The 22,164-nt window shown below is 40.6% G+C and overlaps 1 protein-coding gene across 1 annotated transcript in view; it reads right to left on the bottom strand.

The window, feature by feature from the left end:
- LOC119771475 (multiple PDZ domain protein-like) overlaps positions 1-22,164 on the bottom strand; it is an 87,683-nt gene that overhangs the window by 10,211 nt on the left and 55,308 nt on the right. Inside the window, exons 30-42 of the mRNA XM_038267498.1 lie at positions 21,009-21,071; positions 20,803-20,874; positions 19,255-19,429; positions 16,893-17,089; positions 14,956-15,047; positions 13,893-13,971; positions 13,545-13,616; positions 9,210-9,296; positions 9,056-9,130; positions 8,780-8,975; positions 8,554-8,699; positions 6,853-6,936; positions 5,823-6,016 (exon numbers count right to left, since the gene is read on the bottom strand). Coding sequence (XP_038123426.1) covers positions 5,823-6,016; positions 6,853-6,936; positions 8,554-8,699; positions 8,780-8,975; positions 9,056-9,130; positions 9,210-9,296; positions 13,545-13,616; positions 13,893-13,971; positions 14,956-15,047; positions 16,893-17,089; positions 19,255-19,429; positions 20,803-20,874; positions 21,009-21,071 — 1,532 coding nt within the window. The remainder of the gene's footprint in view (positions 1-5,822; positions 6,017-6,852; positions 6,937-8,553; positions 8,700-8,779; positions 8,976-9,055; positions 9,131-9,209; positions 9,297-13,544; positions 13,617-13,892; positions 13,972-14,955; positions 15,048-16,892; positions 17,090-19,254; positions 19,430-20,802; positions 20,875-21,008; positions 21,072-22,164) is intronic.

Below are 22,164 nucleotides of genomic sequence, written 5' to 3'. Positions count from 1 at the left end.
GAAAGAGTGCAAGGGATTTTTATTTCAGTGTCGTTTGATGTTCATGAACTCCCCTGGTTGTTTTCCCACGGATCAAAAGAAGATAACATTTATTCTCTCTCAGTTAACAGGGAGAGCCTTGGAATGGGCCCAGGCCAGATTTGCTTCCGACGAGAGCTTAAACTGCTATTTCTCAGACTTCATCTCAGAATTTAACCAGGTATTTAATCAGGAAACTGACCAGGCTATTGATTCCAGAGCCCTTTTCAGCCTTAAACAAGGAAATTCCTCGGTGGCAGATTTTTCAATTAACTTCCGGGTTAAGGCGGCAGCTTCCGGATGGAACCAAAGCGCCTTGAAGGGAGCCTTCTTTATGGCATTAAATGAACAGATAAAAGATGAACTAGCAACCCTCGATGAACCTGCTTCCCTCGAGGATTTAATTCGCCTCTCCATTAGACTTGATAATAGGATTCGAGCTAGAAACGGTTCTAAGAAGCAGAGTAATTTCTCTCCCGCCTCACATAACGTGACTGTTTGTTCTCCCTCTACAGAGCAGATGCCCACTCAGAAGTCTAATCCCCAATCTCTACCATTGCCTGTTCAAGCCACTCATTCGGGGGAAAGGGTTTTTGAACCAATGCAGGTGGGACACACTAGGCTCACTCCTGAGGAGAGACAGAGGCGTTTCCTAAGTAAACTTTGTATCTACTGTGGCGAGAGTGGACACTTCATCGCCTCCTGCCCGGCAAAATCAAAAGCCGGGGCCCGCCAGAGGATCTGAGGAGTCTGGCGGGCCAAATAAATACAATAAAATCTCCTCGTTTGTTGCTGCCTGCCACGCTCTTCTATGATAACCAAAGTCTCTCTTTCTCCGCTTTCATCGACTCAGGCTGTGAGCGTAAACTAATTGACTCTAACCTCGTCCTGCAACTCCGGATTAAAACCGTTCCTCTCTCTCAGCCTCTCAGTGTTTCCGCCATAGACGGAAAAAGACTCCACCGTGTTACCCACCAAACCCAGCCCCTCGAGCTACTCCTGCAGGTAACCACCGAGAGACAATAACTTTCTTTGTTTTTCCCTCTGCATGTTCCCCGCTGGTCCTCGGGTTCGAGTGGTTGGAGAAGCATAACCCTCACATTAATTGGTCTAAACGTCTTCTGGAATCATGGTCCACTACTTGCCACGAAACCTGCCTTCGTTCGGCTGCCCCTATGGTGGGGCCTCCTAGTGGTGGGGGGGAGATGGACTCTCCTGACCTTTCTTCAGTTCCCTCTGAGTACCATGACTTAGCCCCTGTCTTCAGTAAGGTCAGTGCGACGTCCCTACCTCCACACAGACCATACGATTGCGCCATTGAACTTTTACCTGGTGCACCTCTTCCTAGCAGCAGATTGTATAACATTTCCAAGCCCGAGAGAGAAACAATGGAAAAATATATCAACGAATCATTAGCTGCTGGAATAATTCGCCCTTCATCCTCTCTATTGGGCGCCGGGTTCTTCTTCGTGGGCAAGAAGGATGGTTCCCTGAGACCCTGTATTGATTATCAAGGTTTGAATCAGATCACAATTAAAAATAAATATCCACTGCCTCTTCTCGCCTCCGCTTTTGAACCTGTACAGGGTGCAACAGTGTTTTCCAAGCTGGACTTAAGAAACGCCTATCATCTCCTTAGGATACGAGAGGGCGATGAATGGAAAACTGCCTTTAAGACACCCTTGGGTCAATTCGAATACCTGGTGATGCCCTTCGGTTTAACAAACGCTCCTGCCTGCTTTCAGGCTTTGGTTAATGATGTCCTCAGAGATTTCCTCAACGTGTTTGTTTTTGTGTACATTGATGACATTCTCATTTATTCCAAGGACCTCCATGAACACAAGAGACATGTCCGTCTTGTCTTACAGAGACTACTGGAAAATAAGCTGTTCGTGAAAGCCGAGAAGTGCGAATTCCGTCAACCTTCAGTCACCTTTTTGGGGTTTGTGCTCGAGGGCGGCCAGGTAAAACCTTCAGAAGACAAGATCAAAGCAGTCTTAGACTGGCCAGTGCCTGAAAACCGAAAACAGCTACAGAGGTTTTTAGGGTTCGCTAACTTCTATCGTCGATTCATCAGAAACTACAGTCAAACCGCCCTTCCATTAACCTCTCTGACTTGCATTAAACAAACTTTTCAGTGGACTCCCGAGGCTCAAGCTGCTTTTGAGAAACTCAAATCCTTGTTTTCTAGAGCTCCCGTTCTGATTCAACCAGACCCAACAAAACAGTTCATCCTAGAGGTGGATGCTTCAGATTCTGGGGTTGGAGCGGTTCTCTCCCAGAGGCTCGACTCTGATCAGAAAATACACCCCTGTGCTTTCTTCTCTCGTAGACTCTCTTCCGCAGAACAGAACTATGACGTGGGTGACCGAGAGCTCCTGGCTATTAAGTTGGCGTTGGAAGAATGGAGACATTGGCTGGAGGGAGCTGAGCATCCGGTTCTTGTGTGGACTGACCACAAGAACCTGGCTTACATCCAGTCAACAAAGCAGGCAAATCCTCGCCAATCCAGGTGGTCAATCTTCTTCTCACGTTTCAACCTTATCATTTCCTACAGACCCGGATCCAAGAACGTGAAGCCCGATTCTCTCTCTCGTCTCTACTCCGTCGATCATCCAGAGACACCTGAACCTGTCCTTCCAGCTTCATGTACCATTGGAGTGGTCAATTGGGAGATAACGGGTCTTATCAACTCTGCCCTAGCCACAGAACCAGATCCAGGTACCGGTCCACCTAATCGTACATATGTCCCATCTTCTGTCAGGTCCCGTCTGATCCAGTGGATGCATGCCGCCAAATTCACCGCTCATCCAGGAGTGAGTAGAACAGTTGCTCTCATCTCCAGGCGCTTCTGGTGGCCCACACTCCACAAAGACGTAAAGGAGTATGTGTTGGCTTGCCCCACATGTGCCCGCAACAAAGCCTCACACCAACCTCCTTCAGGCCTGCTTCAACCACTACCTGTTCCCTCGCGTCCTTGGTCCCACATAGCCATTGATTTTGTCACCGGTCTCCCTGTCTCCCGAGGTATGTCCACCATTCTAACCATTGTTGATCGTTTCTCGAAGTCCTGCCATCTAGTACCCCTCAGGAAACTTCCCACGGCCTTCCAGACAGCCCAGCTACTTATTAAACATGTTTTCCGGCTTCATGGCATTCCCCAGGAAATCCTCTCGGACAGAGGCCCACAATTCATTTCTCAGGTATGGAAGGCTTTCTGTTCTGCTCTCGGTTGCAAACCATCCCTCACTTCAGGTTACCACCCTCAATCCAACGGCCAGACAGAACGAATGAACCGCTGGAATCCACCCTCCGCTGTCTCACCTCCAATAACCCCGTGGATTGGAGTCAATACCTTCCGTGGATAGAATACGCCCACAACTCTCACCGTTCTGCATCCACTGGACAGTCCCCATTCCAGGTCAGTCTCGGATACCAACCACCTCTTTTCCCCGCAGATGAGAGAGAGATATCGGTGCTGTCCGTCAACCAACACATCCGTCGCTGTCAGAGGATTTGGAGGGAGACCATCGCCACACTCAATCAATCATCTGAGTCAGTTAAACGTTTCGCCGACGCCAAGAGACGTCCCGCCCCCGAGTATTCTGAAGGCCAGGAAGTGTGGCTCTCCACTCGAGACATCCCCCTCAAGGGGATGTCTCGAAAACTCTCCCCGAGATTCATTGGACCCTTCAAGATCTCACGAGTCATCAACCCCTCAGTTGTTCGTCTCCAATTACCTCAGTCCCTCCGAATCCACCCTACATTCCACGTCTCCCAGATCAAGCCTGTTTCTTCGAGCCCTCTGTGCCCACCGTCCGACTCCCCACCACCCGCCCTGGAGGTCGATGGCCATCCGGCCTTCACAGTGCGCCGCATTGTAGACTCCCGTCGACGAGGTCGCGGATGGCAGTACCTCGTCGACTGGGAGGGCTACGGACCGGAGGATCGTCAGTGGGTCCCAGGCTCGTACATCCTCGACCCTACACTTATCGAGGAGTACGAGCGTTCCTGCCCATCTACCTCTTCCGCACCGCCAAGGGGCGGTCGTTGAGGGGGGGGTACTGTTGGGAGCTGGAGAAAATCCCATCTTTCTCCAGCAGAGTCCGCCGTGGATCCTCTGAGGGAGCCTCCTGCACAGCTGCAGCTCATCTAGATCATCAGAGGATCCACTATATAAGCTGTCTTCAGACCTTGCCTCAACGCCGCAGTGTTGTTCCAGTTGGTCAGCGCTAAAGCCTAGATCTTTGAGTATCTCCATGACTTTGAATCCAGGTTGGATTCTAACCACTATCTCTGTGTTTCCAGGAAACCCGTGTCTCCTCCGTGAAAGCTCAGGAAGAGCTAACCTGCCGAGCCGACCCTCTGAGCCAAACCCTGAAGATTCTCTGAGAACCTCCAAGCAGCTCTGGACTAGAGCTGGGAAACCAAAGCTAAGGTCTGTTCAAGCTAGACGTGAGACGCTGAAGCAGCAAACGGACTCTGCTGATAAACACCTCTCCAGAACCAACAGTGACTCTCCCTAGGAGAACCTCAAGAACCCTCAAGGTACAATCAGAGCTCACTTGGAAATCAAATCCTGTCAACAGTCCTTAATCGCTCTGTCTCTCACGCAGACTCCGGTGAAACCAGAACCCAGGCCCGAACCAGTCATCAGTACATTCTGTGTGTTGTGCATAATAAACGTGTTAAACTTTCATCCTTGTGTCCGTCAAGTGGTGTTCTGCATAACTGGGTCTCCATTTGAGAACCCATCATGACAAGATTGTTTTATAATCTAAAATGCAACTGCTCTAAGTAGGTCACTTTGAGTTTCTATACTCCAGTTAACGATTATTCGATCAAATTAGATGACGGTTATTATAATAATAGATTAATCACAATTAATCTGGTTTATCTTTTTAGCCCTACTTTAAAGGTCTCAGTTAAAAAAAATAATACGCTCAGAGTGATTTATAAAAAGCATATTAATTGAATGTGCTGTAATTAATCAGAAGGAAAATTCGTTGTAGAAATTGGTGTACCGGCAAAATGAAATCGTTCTAATTACTGGTTTAACATCTATTTTCTATTATTTTCTATTTTTAAATACCAATCCAAAGAGTATTGTTAGGTACAGGAAGATCAAAATCATAAGACCTAACAAGAAACCTAAATTTAAAAAGATAAGGCAGTCTAGGCCTCTTTAGCATGTTAGTATACCTACTGTACACCTAAATGCTACAATACTCTGTCGCAGATATTCAACCTAAACATGCCACCATCAACTTTTGAATCCATATACCATACAAGACAAGCACAAATTGTAAACATTCTGTTTAAACTTGGCTATAAATGTCTGGTAAATCTCATCCAAATACTGGACTTGGCTTGCCTCTATATTTTCTGCCCTACTTTTTCCTTTTACACATTTTTCCATTGGGATGTTTGGATATAAAACGCTTTAAACTGTAATAAACTTTTATTGCTTAACCACCTTGTGGAGGTTGCCACAAGACTTTCTCTGGGTTGTATTATATTAAGAACTTAAAATCAAGGTTTTATTAATATCATACTTATCTGATCAACTCAACAATCTTTTCATTAGCCGTATAGCCCGAATCATCAATGTTACAGAAATAAAGAATTCAAAATTGTACACTAGCACACAATGAATCTTTATAATATACATTTCTGAGTAGAATCACTTCAATATATTTGGTTGGGAATGATATCCTGATCTATTTAGGTTCACTATCAGGCTCTGTCAAGCTTTACTTAAGCAAGTATCAGAAGCTCTGTTACTAATTCCAGTTTTCTCTCACCTCCTCCCTACGATGCTCAGGCCCAGACCCTGGCCTGGCTTCTTATGCAGCTCAACAGTGAAGGAGTCCCAAAGCTCTTCCTCTTTGTACTGCGCTTCATCCCTGTAGACCGTCAGCCGAACCCTCTGAGGGGTCTGCCGCAGCACATTGATGGCTTCATCATGGCTGGCTGCTCGCAGGTCAATGCTGTTCACCTAAGAAAAGTTGAGGAAAAAACATTTTATCATTTTATTTTCAATTCAAAACTGTCTGGAAGTTTTCCTTCAAAAGTCTACTGGCAAAAGCCTCCCTCGCTTTGTTCCAGATACAGAAACTTAAAACCTACAAGGGACTATAAAAAGCATTAATAGCTGAATTTAATCCTGAAACAATTTCTTTTAACTGCTTTAAAAGTGCTGAGATGTTTGGAAACTGAACGACTAAAATCACAGGCTGATGTCAGAGGGATAGAAAATAGCTGCAGGGAAGCCTTCCCACAGACCTCTGCTGTGGTCATTTTAACAAGCCACGTCCAGGATTTGTGTTTATCACCACATTAAAAGGGGAAATGCCACATTAGCTTTCCCCGTGGACACGCAAGGAATTTTTCCCAGAGCAGCTAACTGGGAAACTTCTTTCTTTTCTTACTTTTGACCTTATTTTCTAAACACAGCAGCTTGGCTCTCAGGCAGAACAGAATAGCAGGGGGCAATTAAGTCATAATGATGTGTGTGTGTGCCTTTCACTCTAGGTCTACAGCGTGAGCCACAATAACTGCAATCATGAGCTCAGCCCCTCTGTGACAAAGCAGGAGGTCAGAGGGAGGGCAAGTCCACGTCGAGTCTTATACTTAACTTGACATAAAACACTCCTCCTCCAATTTCTTTTTACTTTGACTCAATACCAACTAAAGGCAGTTTGGATCAAGCGCTGCGTTCCAACTCAGAAGTTACTTCTATCTCTTAGGTTTGCTGTATTAATCTACTTGATCCTAATTTTGCTTTATTTAATTATCTAGTCCAAAAAATATTTTTGTATTTTTCCAAAGCACCTCTAGGATCTGATCTCCAGCCCACAGTCTGCCATCTTTGGAAGCTGCTCCTTCTTCGTAAACTTCGTGGATGATGATGGCTCCCTGAAGAGAGGGGTTGGGGGGGAAATGAACGAAAAGACAGGAGTTAATTTGTGGTTAACTATGCCTCAAAAAATAATTTACATGCCCTTTCATTTTTTTCTAATTCTGTAACATTAGAACTGCACAAGTCTACAATTTCTTTAAGCATTAGAACATGACCAAATGGTAAAAACCTGGTCTGATTGGCAAGAGAGCAACAAATCTTGCCTGACTCAAGGTTTTTCCAGTTTCACTTTAATTTTTGCATCGTATTTTATTGCGGGGTAATCTGGAGATGCCTGAATAGTTGGTGGAAAAAGTTCTAAGATAAAGAAAAAAAGTAAAAAAAAAAAAAGTTTAATTTTACAACCGTATCACCATTTGTTAAAGCTTTCTAAAAGTTTTCTGTTAATAGTTTAAGACATTATTGTCCAAAATGACCTATAGTGTCTTAAAACTGAAATGAGAGAAACATGAAAGGCAGGCAGGCAAAGTAAGGGATAAAACAAGGACACAAGGAAGGAGAGAAAACATAGAAGAAGCAGGCATGAAACAATGAAGGAAGGACAAAATAAGTAAAAATAAATAATAAAAAAGGACAGATAAGTAGGAAGGAAAGGAAGAGGGATAAGAATGAGTGTAGGGGAAAAGAATCATAGTAGTCAAGGACGGAAAAAACGGTACAGAGTGTAATTAGGACACAGCAAAGAAAGGAAGGGCAGAAAAAAGGGAAGAGGAAGATCAGGATGAAATGATAGAGGGTAGAAGAAAAAAATGAACAAATGAACAGAGTGAGAAATAAAAGACAATGAAGAAATAAAAAGGAAAGAAAGTTTGGAAAGACCAAACAAAACAAAGTAGGGGAAAACACAAGGCAGGAAAGAAGGACACGGGGAAGGAAGACTCATAAAAAGAAAAAAAAGACCAAATGAAAAAAAGGAGAAAGTACAAATGTAAACATAAAATGGAATGGAAGTAGGACACAAGAAAAGAAGTAAGATTATGAGGAAAACAAAAATAGCCCAGCTGTTATGGATGGAAGGAAGAAAGGATGAATACAGGGAAGAAAGAATGATAGGAGGTTGCAGAAAGGGAAAGACACAACATTTAGATAGCGAAACAGGGTAAAGTCTGGAACTGGAATGTTTTCAATACTGAGCAAAGCACTACATGACAGCAACCTGCAAAAACAAATTATATATTAAACCTTATTTCTCAACGAAACAAATTTTTCAGCTAAAGCTTGTCAGAATTTTCTTGCTTCGGCGTAGTTGTTCAGGTGGGGTCATGAGGAGACAAGGGGGTTACATTCCTGGGTTGGATGTTGTTTGCGGCAGCCGAGGCCAGACAAAGAGCAGCAGTTCCCCAAGCCCGACTGAGCAGATAGAATGGAGGGACTGCGAGGACGATGGCAGGAGGAAGAATGGCTGTGACAACATCATGTCCTGACCCGCCACGGCTATTTAAGACCTGTGCTATAGTGGTGAAAACATGGGTGGGAGCTGACCAAGTACATTTACAGTTTATTTTTAAAAATCTAGTCAAGCCTGAATTCCCTTGTTGGCTTGGAGGTGAAGCATGACAGTAAGAGTCGTGTTAGAATAAAGGGCAAGCCTTGTTTCACAGTCGGTTTCCTACCAGCAGGGTGTCGCAGCCTCCCACGATGCTCAGGCCCAGGCCTGTGCGCCCTTTGGAGATTTCAATGGTGGTCTCACAGCCAGGGATGATGGGGCAGGTTGCTGGGTCGCAGACCAGGGTGGAGGGGGTGGATGAGCGACTCAGACCTAAAAACCACACAAGCAATGGAAGACAGATGTAGCTAAATATGTTTTTGTTCATCTGAAGGCTAGAGATGCTGACTCACCAGTGTTTGCATCAGCCTCTGGATGACTTAAATTACTGGGAGTGATGCTAGGCATGCTGGGTAAAGTGGTGTGGCCTCCATCTGAGGTACTGGTGTCTTGACAAGCCACTTGAGGGGTTGGGAAAGAGGACGGAGTCTCATTTGTTTCGAAGGTAAGCTTCACTGGACCTTTGGCCTTTCTCAGTAAAGAATTCACCTGAGAGACATTAACATTTAGTCTGGTGCTGTTATAGAGACAATTATTACACCTTTTTTCTTTCCAATAGCATTTTAAACCTTTTCAATACTGTATCCAATAACTGATTCCCCATCCACGGCTAACAGTCTGTCCCCTGGTTTCATGCAGCCCTCCTGAAGATAAAACAAGGAAAGATGATTTGCAGTGAGAGGAGGATATTTTTATTGAATTTATGTTGAAAGCTTATCATACCTTTCCTGTGTTTTCCGTTGCTTTGGATATGCTCTGAATCTCAACACCAGACTCTGTGTTCCCCTCTACAAATGTGATGCCGTCCTCCTTTTAAGAAACCAAAAAAAAAAACACCATTAGTGCTGAGTTTTGATCCTACTAGTTCAAACATATCAGATAAGAGAAATGATCAAAGAGTAGATTTACACAGCAAACTAAGCACTTTAACAAACTAGTGCTTTTAACTTTGGTACCAACCGTAACTTTAAACTGTTCCCTTAAAATACGTCAATTTATTAAATAATATGACCCCAGAAATGAAATGTAGCAAACATAGCTACAACAAAGTACAGTTGTGGAACCTTTACGACATTGTGCTTTTATTTGGAGATTTTTACAAATCAAGGTCTATTCTTTCATTCCTTCATCACTAAGGAAAAAAAAGGTAGCTATTATCTGACTTAAAAAATGAAAACACACATGTTTTGATTGAACATAGACATATACATTGGGGTCAAGACCTACATTAGATAAGAGGAAAGCTGGACATAGTAAAACAAAGTTCTGTTTATTACTCTCAAGTTTGCAGCCTATGATTGCCATGGGATATTCTGAATTTGAAAAAAGTGGAATATCTTTTGGGAATAAAACTATAGTAATTATGTTCCTCAAGGCTCCATTCTGGAGCCCCTACTATTCGACATTGCAGATTTAGCAAACAACAAGATCAGTAATCATAATTATGCAGGCAACATTCAGCTTTACATCCCAATGTCACCAGTTGACTATGAATCCATCAGAGGTAATAATCTTTAGACAAAAGGAGGAGAGATCCAGAGTTAGCTCAAACCTTCACCTATTAAAGCTAGAAACCACTGATTGTAGCCGAAATCTTGGTGTCATGATGGACTCAGACCTGAACCTTCAGAGGGACATTAAGGCAGTCACTAAGTGAGTCTTTTATCATCTTAAAGGAATAGTACACCCAAAACATGATTAGCCTTCATTTTCTACTCACCCCCATGCTGAACAACACTCTGGAGTACTTTTTTGATATCTCAAATGCATCTGGAGATCTGGGAGGCTTCTTGCTATCTGCTGACATTCAAATAATGGAGGTCCATGGCGCCCGAGACAGAAAGGTCCACAAAAGTCCACAAAAACGTGTCAATATTCCTCCATACTGCTCGTCCAATGTAATCCAAGTGTCCTGAGTGGGTAGCATCCAGAATTTACTCGAAACGAAGTCATTTAGAACGTTTTAGATTCTAAACAGTAGTGTATAGGATTTCCTAATAGCGCCCCCATGCGCGCTCACGATTCTACGGAAGCTGGCAGACCAAACCGGAAGAAAGTGCGCATTCAGCGTCTGCTCTGCCGATAATGCAAGCGTAGAAGAAGAAATGTGCTGTTTACCTGTGCAAAGAAAGAAACAACGAAAGAAAAATGTCTGAGGACTTCAGTGATAAGGAAGAGCATGAGTTCTTTGCCGAGCTGAATGCGCTGGTTTGGTCTGCCGGCTTCCGTAGAATCGTGAGCGCGCATGGGGGCGCTATTAGGAAATCCTATACACTACTGTTTAGGCTCTAAAAACATTCTAAATGACTTCGTTTCGAGTAAATTCTGGATGCTACCCACTCAGGACACTTGGATTACATTGGACGAGCAGTATGGAGGAATATTGACACGTTTTTGTGGACTTTTATGGACCTTTCTGTCTCGGGCGCCATAGACCTCCATTATTTGAATGTCAGCAGACAGCAAGAAGCCTCCCAGATCTCCAGATGCATTTGAGATATCAAAAAAGTACTCCAGAGTGTTGTTCAGCATGGGGGTGAGTAGAAAATGAAGGCTAATCATGTTTTGGGTGTACTATTCTTTTAAGAACATTTCTAGGATTAAAGGACTAATGTCCAAGCAGGATCTAGAAAAATTAATTCATTATTTACATTTAGTGGAATTGATTACTACAACAGTGTCTTCATAGGTTTGCCTAAAAAGTCCATTAGATAGTTGCAGCTTATCCAAAATCCTGCGGCCCGGGTTCTCACTAGAACCAAGAAAGAAGAGCATATCATCCCGGTTCTGAAGTCCATACACTGATAAGTACTTATCCTGTAGCTCAGAGAATATAATTTAAAATCCTTCTGTTAGTCTATAAATCACTGAATGGATCAGCACCACAATACAAAACAGCTGCATATAAACCTCCCAGACCACTCAGGTCTTCTAGTTTCAGCCTACTCTGTACACCCAGAACTAGAACCAAACATGGAGAAGCAGTATTTAGTTCCTATGCTCAACGTATCTGAAAAAAAAAACATTCCAGAAGACTGTAAAAGTGCTAAAACACTGAGTTCTTTAAACCAGTTAGAACCCAATTTGCTTAGAGCTGCCTTTGACTGTTAAATTGTTAACTGAGGTAATATCAGTTTAAGGTTGTCATCCAACTGTTTTATCTGTTTACTGCCTGCTTTTATAATGTTTTTATCTTAACTTGCTTTTACTCTGCTTTAATTTTCCTTCTATTCTATTGTTTAATTCATGTAAAGCTCTTTGAATTGTCTTTGCACTAAATTGGGCTCTGCAAATAAACTCGCCCTGCCACGGGAAATTGTGGTTTCGATCAGCGCCTCTTTTCTGCCGCATGCTGATATGCCCTTAGCAAAGTCATTAAACCCAAGTATATCCTATTAAATTAATATTCATAGTTTTCTTATTCCACACACCTCAGCTTCTTTTATCAAAAAAAAAAAAAAATACATGAAATAGGCTCAATTCATGAATCTGACCATGTCCCCATTACACTTAATCCTTAAAAAAAAATCCTTGATAAAATATTAGCAAAAAAATATAAATATTACCTATTCTAACCACAACTATAAACCCAGGTAAAACTGCACTTGTACAAGGTCATTGTTCAAATACTAAAGTGAGATGCCTTTTGGGAATTATACATTGTATTGAACATGAACCAGGGACACAACAATCATCTTGTTAGAAGAATGAAACATATTAAATCACCTTGAGAGGTGATTTTTGTTTAAAGTGATAAGAAATTTGGGTTTTTGTGGTTCTTTTATTCAATGGGTACAATTGCTTAATAATTTGCCTAAAGCTGTCGCAATGTCAAATGGTATAACATCTAGACGAATTACATTATGTAAATGGACTAGGTGTCTCTGTCGCTGTTACTTTTTTAGTTTTTTTAATAAGATGAGGTAATAAGTGGCATTTACAGTTGAAAATCAAAGCATGTTATCTCTATATGTTGATGATATTACAACTTTTCTTAAGAATACAAAGAAAAGCATCCTATATGATTAAGAATGATTAAAAAAATGAGTAACTTTTCAGGATATAAAATTTATATAAAATGTCCCCATACATCGTTTAAAAAAAAAAACTTTGTTAGTGTTATTGTCTGAGTGTGCATGTGTTTGGATGGGAATAGACAATATTAATAATGACCATATTTGGGTGGTAGATAGTGGATAGTGGGTCATGGGAGAGTAACTAACTACTGAATTGTAATTATTAATCCTATGTTAATGCTTTGCACATTATTTTGGAGGGTACTATTATGTAAAACAGCCATTTAGAATGTTACTGTCATCATAATATGTTCAAAAACATCCATATTATAAGTAATTAAAGATCATTTAATAAATGGTTAAAAGTTCGTACTATTAGAAAGGTTCTTTTTAAAGTAAGTTGCACCGATTTAGGGTTTGGAGTGGAAACTATATTTGGTTGTCTGGTTAAACTTCTTATTTTACTGCTTTGAGTTCTGTTATCTATTCCTGTACATTTTTGCATGTTACTTGTTTTTAGTTTGTTTTTTGTTATTTAAACTGGCTTTGAAACGAAGAGATCTAAACAAAATCTTGTATGACTGACAAGTGCAACCTCAAGGGGTATAATTACCTCAAGCCCCATTCTCACTTTTCTTCAGCTGAGTTCTTACAAGAATTAGCTATAGGAGAGGCTGATATGAGTGGAAGGACCACCTATAGGTATGTGTCCTTTTAAAGCTGTGACGATGAAAAGATCAAACCACAACCTTTGAAAAGCTTCAGTTAAGACATGCTGTAAGAGATAAAGATATGTTCCTTTCATCTTTGCTAACTGAACCATTCACTTCCTTTAGCATGCCTTTTCTTCCATTCACTACAGGATGTCTTTACTTCCCCCATTTTTATTCTACAATTTTCCCAACTATTAACTGTGTTTTTGCAGCTCATCATGCTTGAATGCCCTTTATCTGCTCTAGCTTTTTTTCCTTTCATTGCTCCTTTCATGTCTTTTCTGCTCCTTATGTGCTGATTGCAATGAACAAAAGTGTGTTTGTCTCACCTCCACTTTTATTACGTCATGAAGATGTTTTGAAGTATAATCGCCGTCTGAAGTATCATCAGACTCTTTTGTCTGTGAGAGAGGATGACATGGTTTAAGGAAACATAGCAGTTGGAAATTCAGTCATGCATCAATCTAGCTTTAAAACAACTTGTGGTTTCCGATGTGAGGTCGTCTTTTCATTTGCATGCCACTGGAAATTCCAGGACCACACATTGGGACAAAAATCGGGGCTTAATTGCTGTAGATGAGGAGTAATGATGAAGCAGCTCAAGTGCTGCTCTATAATAGCTGCGTGTTGTGGGTGTAGGGAGTCTTTTATGTGTGTTGCCAAGAGCTGACACGTACCTCAGTGTGGGGCTCTGCCGTTTCTTCCTCATGCTCTCTCACAGGTCCCACAGCCATCTGGTTCAGTGCCTCTGTGTTCCTGTTTTCACAGAGTCATAATTCACATAAATCGCTGCTGCTCTGCCGATGGACAGCTGAATGGTAATTTACGTGAGCTGATCCCAGTCTGTCTGTCTGGAGGGGGCTGAGACTGGGAGTTAAGAGGAAGGTTAAGTACTGCGATCTTGGTGAAGACTAAACCAGGGTCAGGGGGTCAGATCAGTCTGTGGAGATTTGGTAGCTAATACTACTTGCTTTACAAGGCAACACACATCAGTTAGAGCTAAGGCTTTTTATCATAATATATATAAATTGAGGATTTCTTTAGAGAGTATGGGAGTGTTTGGATTTTTTCCAAGGTATTTTCCATTTCTAGATCAGTATGGGAAAGAAATATGAGAGAAATAAATTTGTAATGCCTATGTCTCCATCCATCCATCCATCCATCCATCCATCCATCCATCCATCCATCCATCCATCCATCCATCAATCCATCCATCCATCCATCCATCCATCCATCCATCCATCCTGTTATTAAACGTATAACACTGAAACAGAAAGGGCAGGGTTTCTGGAAAATTTGATTTATCAAATTCTAAGAAGGGAAGTTTATTGAAGCATCTTTACATTCTGTTTTATATTCCATAAAAATTAAATACAAAGTGTTCTACTTAAAGATAAGCTGTGTTTTAGTCCCATCCTAGGTACCTGATGAGGTTTATCTACGTTACACACTTTACATTCATTTTTAAGCTGTTAAAAGCTGTTTGTATACTAGATGAAAATGATAAATGATGATAAATTAATAAATACTTGCTATAATATATGTCAAGGTATCTATCAAATATTTATAAAAAAAAAAGCAACAACCAGTTTCACTTATAATAGAGAAGAACAACAGCTCTCTCTAGTGACTAGTAAGGAACATTACACTCTCAGGGACAATATGCAGCTCTTCATGGATCTGAAGCCCTCACTTATTCTAAAAACATCATATATTAAACAAAAAAAAATGTTTCTATACCTGATAAAGACAATTTTAACTTTGGATGGAGAGCTCTTGATGATGGATGATGCATTTTGATGACTTTGGCCATAAAGAACTTGCCCGTTGATCTAACAGAACATAAAAAAAATGTAATTAGTATGAGAAACCAGCCAAGCCAAAAAAAAAAAAAAAAATGAAAGAAATGTTGATTAAAGACATTTGAAAAGATGTTAATGAAGTCTTGCTGCTGGAAATATAAAGGGTTGGAATATTCATACTGGTTAATCTTTTTGCAAATTTTGTGATGTAATTAAGACATACAACAGTGATACTATAGGTTATCTATGCCTAAGCCAAAAAAACAGTGCATGGTTGTGAAGTGAAAAGAAAATGATACATGGCTTTCAAAATAGTTTACAAATAAACATTTGAAATTTGGTGCATGCATTTTCATTCGAGTTATTCTAACTCGGAAGCTCGAAATCTACAGTAAACACAATTCAAACAGAGTATAATTTAATCTTGGTATTAATCCAGCAGTTCTGTAAAGGCCTCAGAGAACAGGCACAGAACTTTATGGAAAAAAGCAAGGAAAAGAGCAAACAATATTTAGACATAAAGTTGTGGAGAAATTCAATTGGAGTTAGGTTATAAGACTACATCACAAGCTTAAAACTTCTTATGCAGAACTTTTCCATCTATCTTCTGTAAACAGAAACAGTGCCTCTGTTCCCTGTCGCATTATTCTGAGAATCAAACCCATTTAACTATTACGGGGCAACAATGAACAGCTAAGGTGGGATGTTTCGTCTGTAGTCTGAAGCTGTTATTTTTCTTTTTGTTAATGTAAATCTGAGTATGCAGGTGCTGAATTGGATCCCAAAAGATTGGAGAAAGTGGATTGGTGAAGAGATGCAGAAGACGCATATAAAGGACGTCAAGGAAGACTGCTTGCCCTCCCTCTGCTAAGCTTATCCAAACCGGCCACAAATTGCTTCACCTCTGCTGTTCAGAATGTCGTTAATTGTTGTTAATTTGCAAGTAGGATGTAGGAATGAATCGCCATTTATTCTTGAACTATTGCTTTCAGGGAGGTAAGTTTTTGCCATTGGTTTGATTGGTTCATTTCATTAGGTAAGTGTGGTTTCTCGAGATAGGTAATTTGTTCATTGTATTCAGCCTCGGATTACTATGAAGACTATGCATTGCGTCCTCTAAAGCAAAATATGCTATCTATATTCCCCTAATAAATCAACACACTGCCTGTTGAAATTTAAAAATGTGGTTTCTTATGATATGTTGAGCATTGGACCACTAATAATATGTTGCAATCAGAGCTTTTCTCCAAGACTGGCCTTTATGTTTAAGTGGCAGGAAGAAATTGCTGAAAAGTCCAATTTACATTAGGCAAAGGCAATGCAGGACGCAGCAACATGCTGTAGGGGACTATCGTCTTCAGGGAGAAATTATCAAATATAAGAAATATGCTAAGCTAAATACAAGGCTACCCTGGAAGGAAACCTGGTAGACACCAGAACAACAAGCCTTACAATATAATGCTTTAGAAAAATTATATGTTAGAATGGCCTAATCAAAGCCTAGATTAAAACCTAATAACAATCTGTATCAACACATAAAAGGTATTGATTACCAATGTTCTCCAATCAATCTGACTGAACACATGGTCAGCAGATTCAAGGGTTCAATAGTTGAAAAAGTTATGAAAGCTTAATAAGGCACTATTCAAAGACTTTTGTGTGAGTTAACCCAAGTTATCATTTTTGATCACTTGCAAAAAATGACCAAAAAGGACCCCCCGTCCCTCAGTGAGGTCTTTCTATAGAAGCACTTTTGTTTTTCTTAACATATTCGGGAAGGTTGGCTTTTTTTTCACTTAGTGCCATATAAAGGGTTAAATTTCTACACATAACTTGAAGTATTACAAAACCGATTAAAATAGCTAGAGATCTTACTTCCAGTAACTCGTCCCCCACCACCATCCGTCCATCCCTGCCAGCAGCTCCGTTGGGGTCTATTCCCACCACGAAGACACTCATGCGGGAGCGGTCCCTGTTCCCTGCCAGGCTGAGACCAAGGCCCGTCTTGCCTTTCTCCAACTCAATCATGTGTAGGACCCCTGGGAGGCTGCCATAGCGCTGGATTATGTTCCCTGTAAGAGGCAGAAGATGCTGTAAACCGTCTGTAATGCCTGCCAGTAACAGCTTTGTCCTGAATCTAATGAGCTCAAATAGCACTGCTCAAAATTTGTAAAGATTTGGCACTAGTGAGACTTTTGTTTCACCCTCTAACAGAGTCTAAATTGTGAATCTCTCCTCTTCCGCTTTTTTTTTTTTTCGGTCTCTGGTGTGTTAGATAGTCACTCAGTTCAACTGGCTTCTGTTGTTCTGGGCTCCCTGCCACTGTTAAACCATCAACCCTGTGCTAATCTCCACCACTCACCTCCCCAAGCCCAACCTCATCAATCTTATTCCCCCAGGATGAGCCTCGGCCTATCTCCCACCAAACACACACATGCATGGACACACAGATGCTCTTCACAGTCTCAGGTGTTTGGAGGTTGGAAGTCTCCCCTCTGTGCTCTCCCATTCTCTCTTAAGTGTTGAATCCATCCTAAAACGTAGCACCTGTGGTTATAAAAGCCTTTAGAATGTTACTGCGGTACATCAGCTCACAGAATATATGTTTTTAATTGTATCCTATTTGGAAAGCCTGCTTGGCTGAGCTTAAACTAGAAGATTTTTATGTAATTTAAAGGAAATACATTTAATTTAAATCAATCTCAGATGATATTAATACTATTGTTGCATAGAAGTGCAAATATTTAAACAATTTTACTGTAAAGTAACTTTTATTTTCAATTTAAGCAACCAGTCTTCTTTGCGAAAGTATTCTCTTATCTTCATCCTCTTCTGGTGAATGCAAATGTCTTCTGTGGGATCCTGCTGTCTAGGTAATTCCATTTAATTTTCTCTCTGTGAAGTCCTTCTTTTGTTGATTTCGATGTACAGTTAGACAGACAAAAACGCAGACAAATTAAATGAACCTTTATCTTTTTAAGAACACAGTTGATAAAAAACTTCCCCGTATTTGGAAGGATTCATAATTTCATTGACTTCAAACACTGAGTTTCATCAGCGTTACGGTAACCCCAGAGCACAATGCTGCGACCACTTTGTCTCATTGTGAAGATGGTGTTAATTTATCCTTTTTAGTATTGAAGAATATAACTGAACTAGGGTTCACATCAGTAGAAGACCCAATAAAATGTTTGCACCCCTTAAAATGTAGGATGGCACAAACCTGGATGTTCCCTCTTGCTGCAGGAAATTTCAACAAGTATTGCTTTATCTTTGTAACGTGACACAAACGTCCTGTAATCTCTCTACACCTAGTCTGTGGCATGTGTCTGGGTTAGACAATCCAAATATAAACTGTCTTCTCTTAGAAAAAAATACCCAGGTTTGGCTAAGAGCTCTTGAAACAATTTGAATTTGAAAAAGATGGTTTGTGGTCTGACGAAACCAAAGAAATCTCCTTCAGAGCCAGCGGTCCTTCAAACACGACTATGCTGAGAGAGGGCCGTTACAGACTGGCAGCGGTTAGCCCTGGCTGCTGTTAGCCTCAGAGTTCTGCTGGTTGCCGCAGTCCTCTCAACCTTGGAAATATTTTTTTAAATTACGCATTAAATCGGTAAATTGCCCATAAAGTGACTTTTTAAAGTGTAATATTCTCGCCTCAAATGATCATAAAATGTACTTTTATCGAACAACAGAAACAGCAAAGAGAACTTTTAACTTTCAATGGAATGCTCCATTAAAAGCAGCTGCTGCCGCAGTGGATGCTATTGTTCAATAGTTGTTGCCATCTTCCTAGTGCTTTCTCAGGTGTCACGCAGTTTTGTCGTCACGCCCTCACAACCCCGCCCGCTTTGCATCCAAAAATTCGAAACACATCTCTGCGTTGTGATTGGCACCAAACTCGCAGAAAAAAATGATTTTGGCCGCTGGCGGGTGGGGCTAGTTTACTAAGCTATGATAAGCCCTGAATATTAGCAATTTTTAGCGGTTTAGTCTAACTGAGGAATTGCTGTCGAGTAAATGAGTCGATGCAATCAGCTGGTTTTCCTTGGATAGAAAACTTTGAACCAATCTGACTGCCTTGAGATGACATGTGTTGTGAATTGTCGCTATAACAATAAACTGAATTGAACTGATTTGATTTTCATCAGAAAAATCTGACATTTACCAGCACTGTGCGGGGCTTCAAGATCTACTGTAGTATGAAACATTTTAGGGAAAGGCAAGCTGAACTCACTCCAGCTGTATCCAAATTCATCCTCCTCTTCCTCATTCCTCTGCTCAACCGTTTCTTCAGGTCCTCCGGGAGCTTCAGGAAGCTTGTCTGTATCACTCTCTCCCACATGGGGCACCACTGGCAGAGAAAGGACGGAGCCAGTGGGAGATGCCTTTGGTGTGTCTCGCTTTGCCGGCTGGTCGCACCACAGGAGGGGAAGGCAGGAAAGAGTTAATTAATGAAAGACACAGACGGGGGGTTGAATGTTTCATATCTGATTTTGAGGGTTTTTTTTAAGGCAAAGAGAGGTTACACGCCTGACTTCAATTTAGGTTAGATTCAAGAAAGGACATGATCATTAGCAGGGTTCCTACACATTTTTACATTTTGGTTTTATAAAGAGTCTCCTTATTTGAGAACAAAACAAACTTTAAACTGGTTGAAAAGTAGATTATATTTATTATCTTAAGGCTTGGCAAATATTGAAAAAAAATGTCACGAAAAAATTGTAAAATGCTTTCAAATTTGTATTTGTCCTGACTTGGGGCTACAGTATACAAATAAACGGTTTTGAAATGAGGTGATAGACTTGAGATCTAGCGGTATTTGGATCAAACTTGATCAGCTCTAGTTCAAATTTATAACTAATGGACTCACTATGTTAAAAAAAAGAGAATACACTAGATAAAACATTAAGAGAAATTAACACACATTTAAAAACCCTTTTAACTCTATTTCGTTAGTATAATAAATCCAAAACAGTGAAGATTTAGTTCTTTGCTTTACACTTTACACATAATCTAAGAACCACAGCTCAGGATGGAATTAAAAGTACAGTTTTTAAATACAGAAAATAGAATGGAAAGTTTTTATTCTTTAAATGAGAATGCCTTCAGTTAACATAAAAAAAAAAACAATATACCTATGGGTAAAAAGGTAAAATGGCTATGTAATGTGTGAAATTAAATAAAAACAATTGATTTGAATGAAAAAGAAAGTAAAACTACTGCATTGATTAAGCAATATTAGAATCTTAGGCTATAAAAATAGAAGACAAAAGCATATTTATATAGAAATATTTCAAATAATATTTCACACTTTTCCAGAATTAATAAGAGTGTGTAGGAACCCACTGGATATGAATCAGCATTAGACTATTTAGCTTGTTCAGCCACAGGTGATTGCATATCTTTATCTAATAAAAGCATTGATACAAATTTCAAATTGCTGCAGAAAATCAAATCTGTAGATATATCTTTTCACTTACCTGAAAAAATTAACAATTTATCAGATTAACGATTAGGCTAATTTACTGTAGTGCACTATTGTTCTAAAGGAGTTGTCACTGATTACAATGAGACATAAAATGCAAACCTAAAGCAAGGGACGGGGGAGGATTTAACAAAACGTGAAAGACAGAGAAAGAAGGCGTTAGATTGCGGGACTGCAGGAACAGATAGCTTCACGTAAAAACACGCAACACATGCATAGTGTTGCTACAGGTGATTGGATTTGTCCAAGCATTCACTGAGGAGTGAGGCGGGATGCACAACACAGAGACGCACAAACCTTAAACGGGGTAGGGGTGAAAGGGTTAGTTGGGGAGAGGCGGAGAAAAAGCCTATTGTGACTGTCACCCTCCTACAGAGAAGAAAACAAGGGCAACAACTTTAGAGGACAACACATACGTGACAATAACAAACATGTATGAACAGACATGTACTGATGCTGGTTCTCTCCTCACTGTGGGAGACATGAGCGACTGGAATACCAACCTTGTCCTTGCTGTGACTCGGCACGGCTCTCTCCTCGATGGAGTCTGTTATCGATGGGTGCTGCTTTGAAGACAGACGAGAAGGTAAATCATTCTGCTCTGCAGCAGATAGCGTCAGAAGAGACTTTAAAAAGAAGAACATATTTATGATATAAACCCAGATGTCAGGAGAGAATTAGGGACACTGCATCGTGCAGCAGCTATGTAGCCCAGGTATTATTCCTAACAAGAAACAGTGTATATTGAAATTATTGTTTTTTTTATTACATATATATATTTTTTATCACTATTACTGCTTTAAAACTAGGCATTAGCTCACTAATACCTATATTGATGTTTTGAAAAATGTCATTATTTTGCTTTTACTATTTAAAAGTACAATTGATTAGATTAAAAAATGACCTATTGGAATCTTCTCTAGTTTGTTGAAGTGAGAATAAAAAAAACTTCCTCTCCCCACCTGTTGCTACATACTCATCGGATTAGTTGCCTGAAAGAAGGCCTCTACACCAGGGGTATTCCACGTTTTCCAGGCCAAGGACCCCCAAACTGATGTCGAGATGGAGCGGGGACCCCCTAATTATATATATTGTATGAAATAGTGTTATATAAAACTGGTCCTATAGTCACTCTATTACAGATGGAGTAATGTCTCCCTGGGATTATTAAAGTATATCTTATTCTGTCCGTCATTGATGGGACAGGTGTTGTGAATGAAACGGTGCCCAGCTTGAAAGACCTCCTGTGTGTCGCTAAATGTGTGCATTGATGACTGAAAGACATCTTCTGCCTCCATTTATCTGTTTACTACAGTGTGTTGAATCCATGTTAATGTGTATTTTAAGACATTTCAATTAGTGGAAACAATTGCACAAGGGAATATAAAAAAAAAAGCCTAATCAACCATAACCTTCACGACCCCCATGCAGTACCTCCATGGACCCCCTAGGGGTCAGAGACCCCCTATTTAAGACCTCCGGTCTATACCAATTTGGCTGTTTGGAAACTTAAGAAACTCTCTACAGACTTTCATTTGAAAGTGCTTTACTAGAGACTTAATGTTTGTCAAAGAACACTACTGCCATCTACCGGTTTGTGATGTCACGGTGCAGTATCGGCTGTTAAGCAAGTCCCAGTGCTGTATGTGGTGTTTGTCA

The sequence above is a fragment of the Cyprinodon tularosa genome, unplaced genomic scaffold (genome assembly GCF_016077235.1).
Source record: "Cyprinodon tularosa strain WSP-4 unplaced genomic scaffold, ASM1607723v1 ctg674, whole genome shotgun sequence".
Taxonomy (NCBI): Eukaryota; Metazoa; Chordata; class Actinopteri; order Cyprinodontiformes; family Cyprinodontidae; genus Cyprinodon; species Cyprinodon tularosa.
Note: the sequence above shows the minus strand (reverse complement) of the source record. Positions and strands in the feature narration are given on the sequence as shown.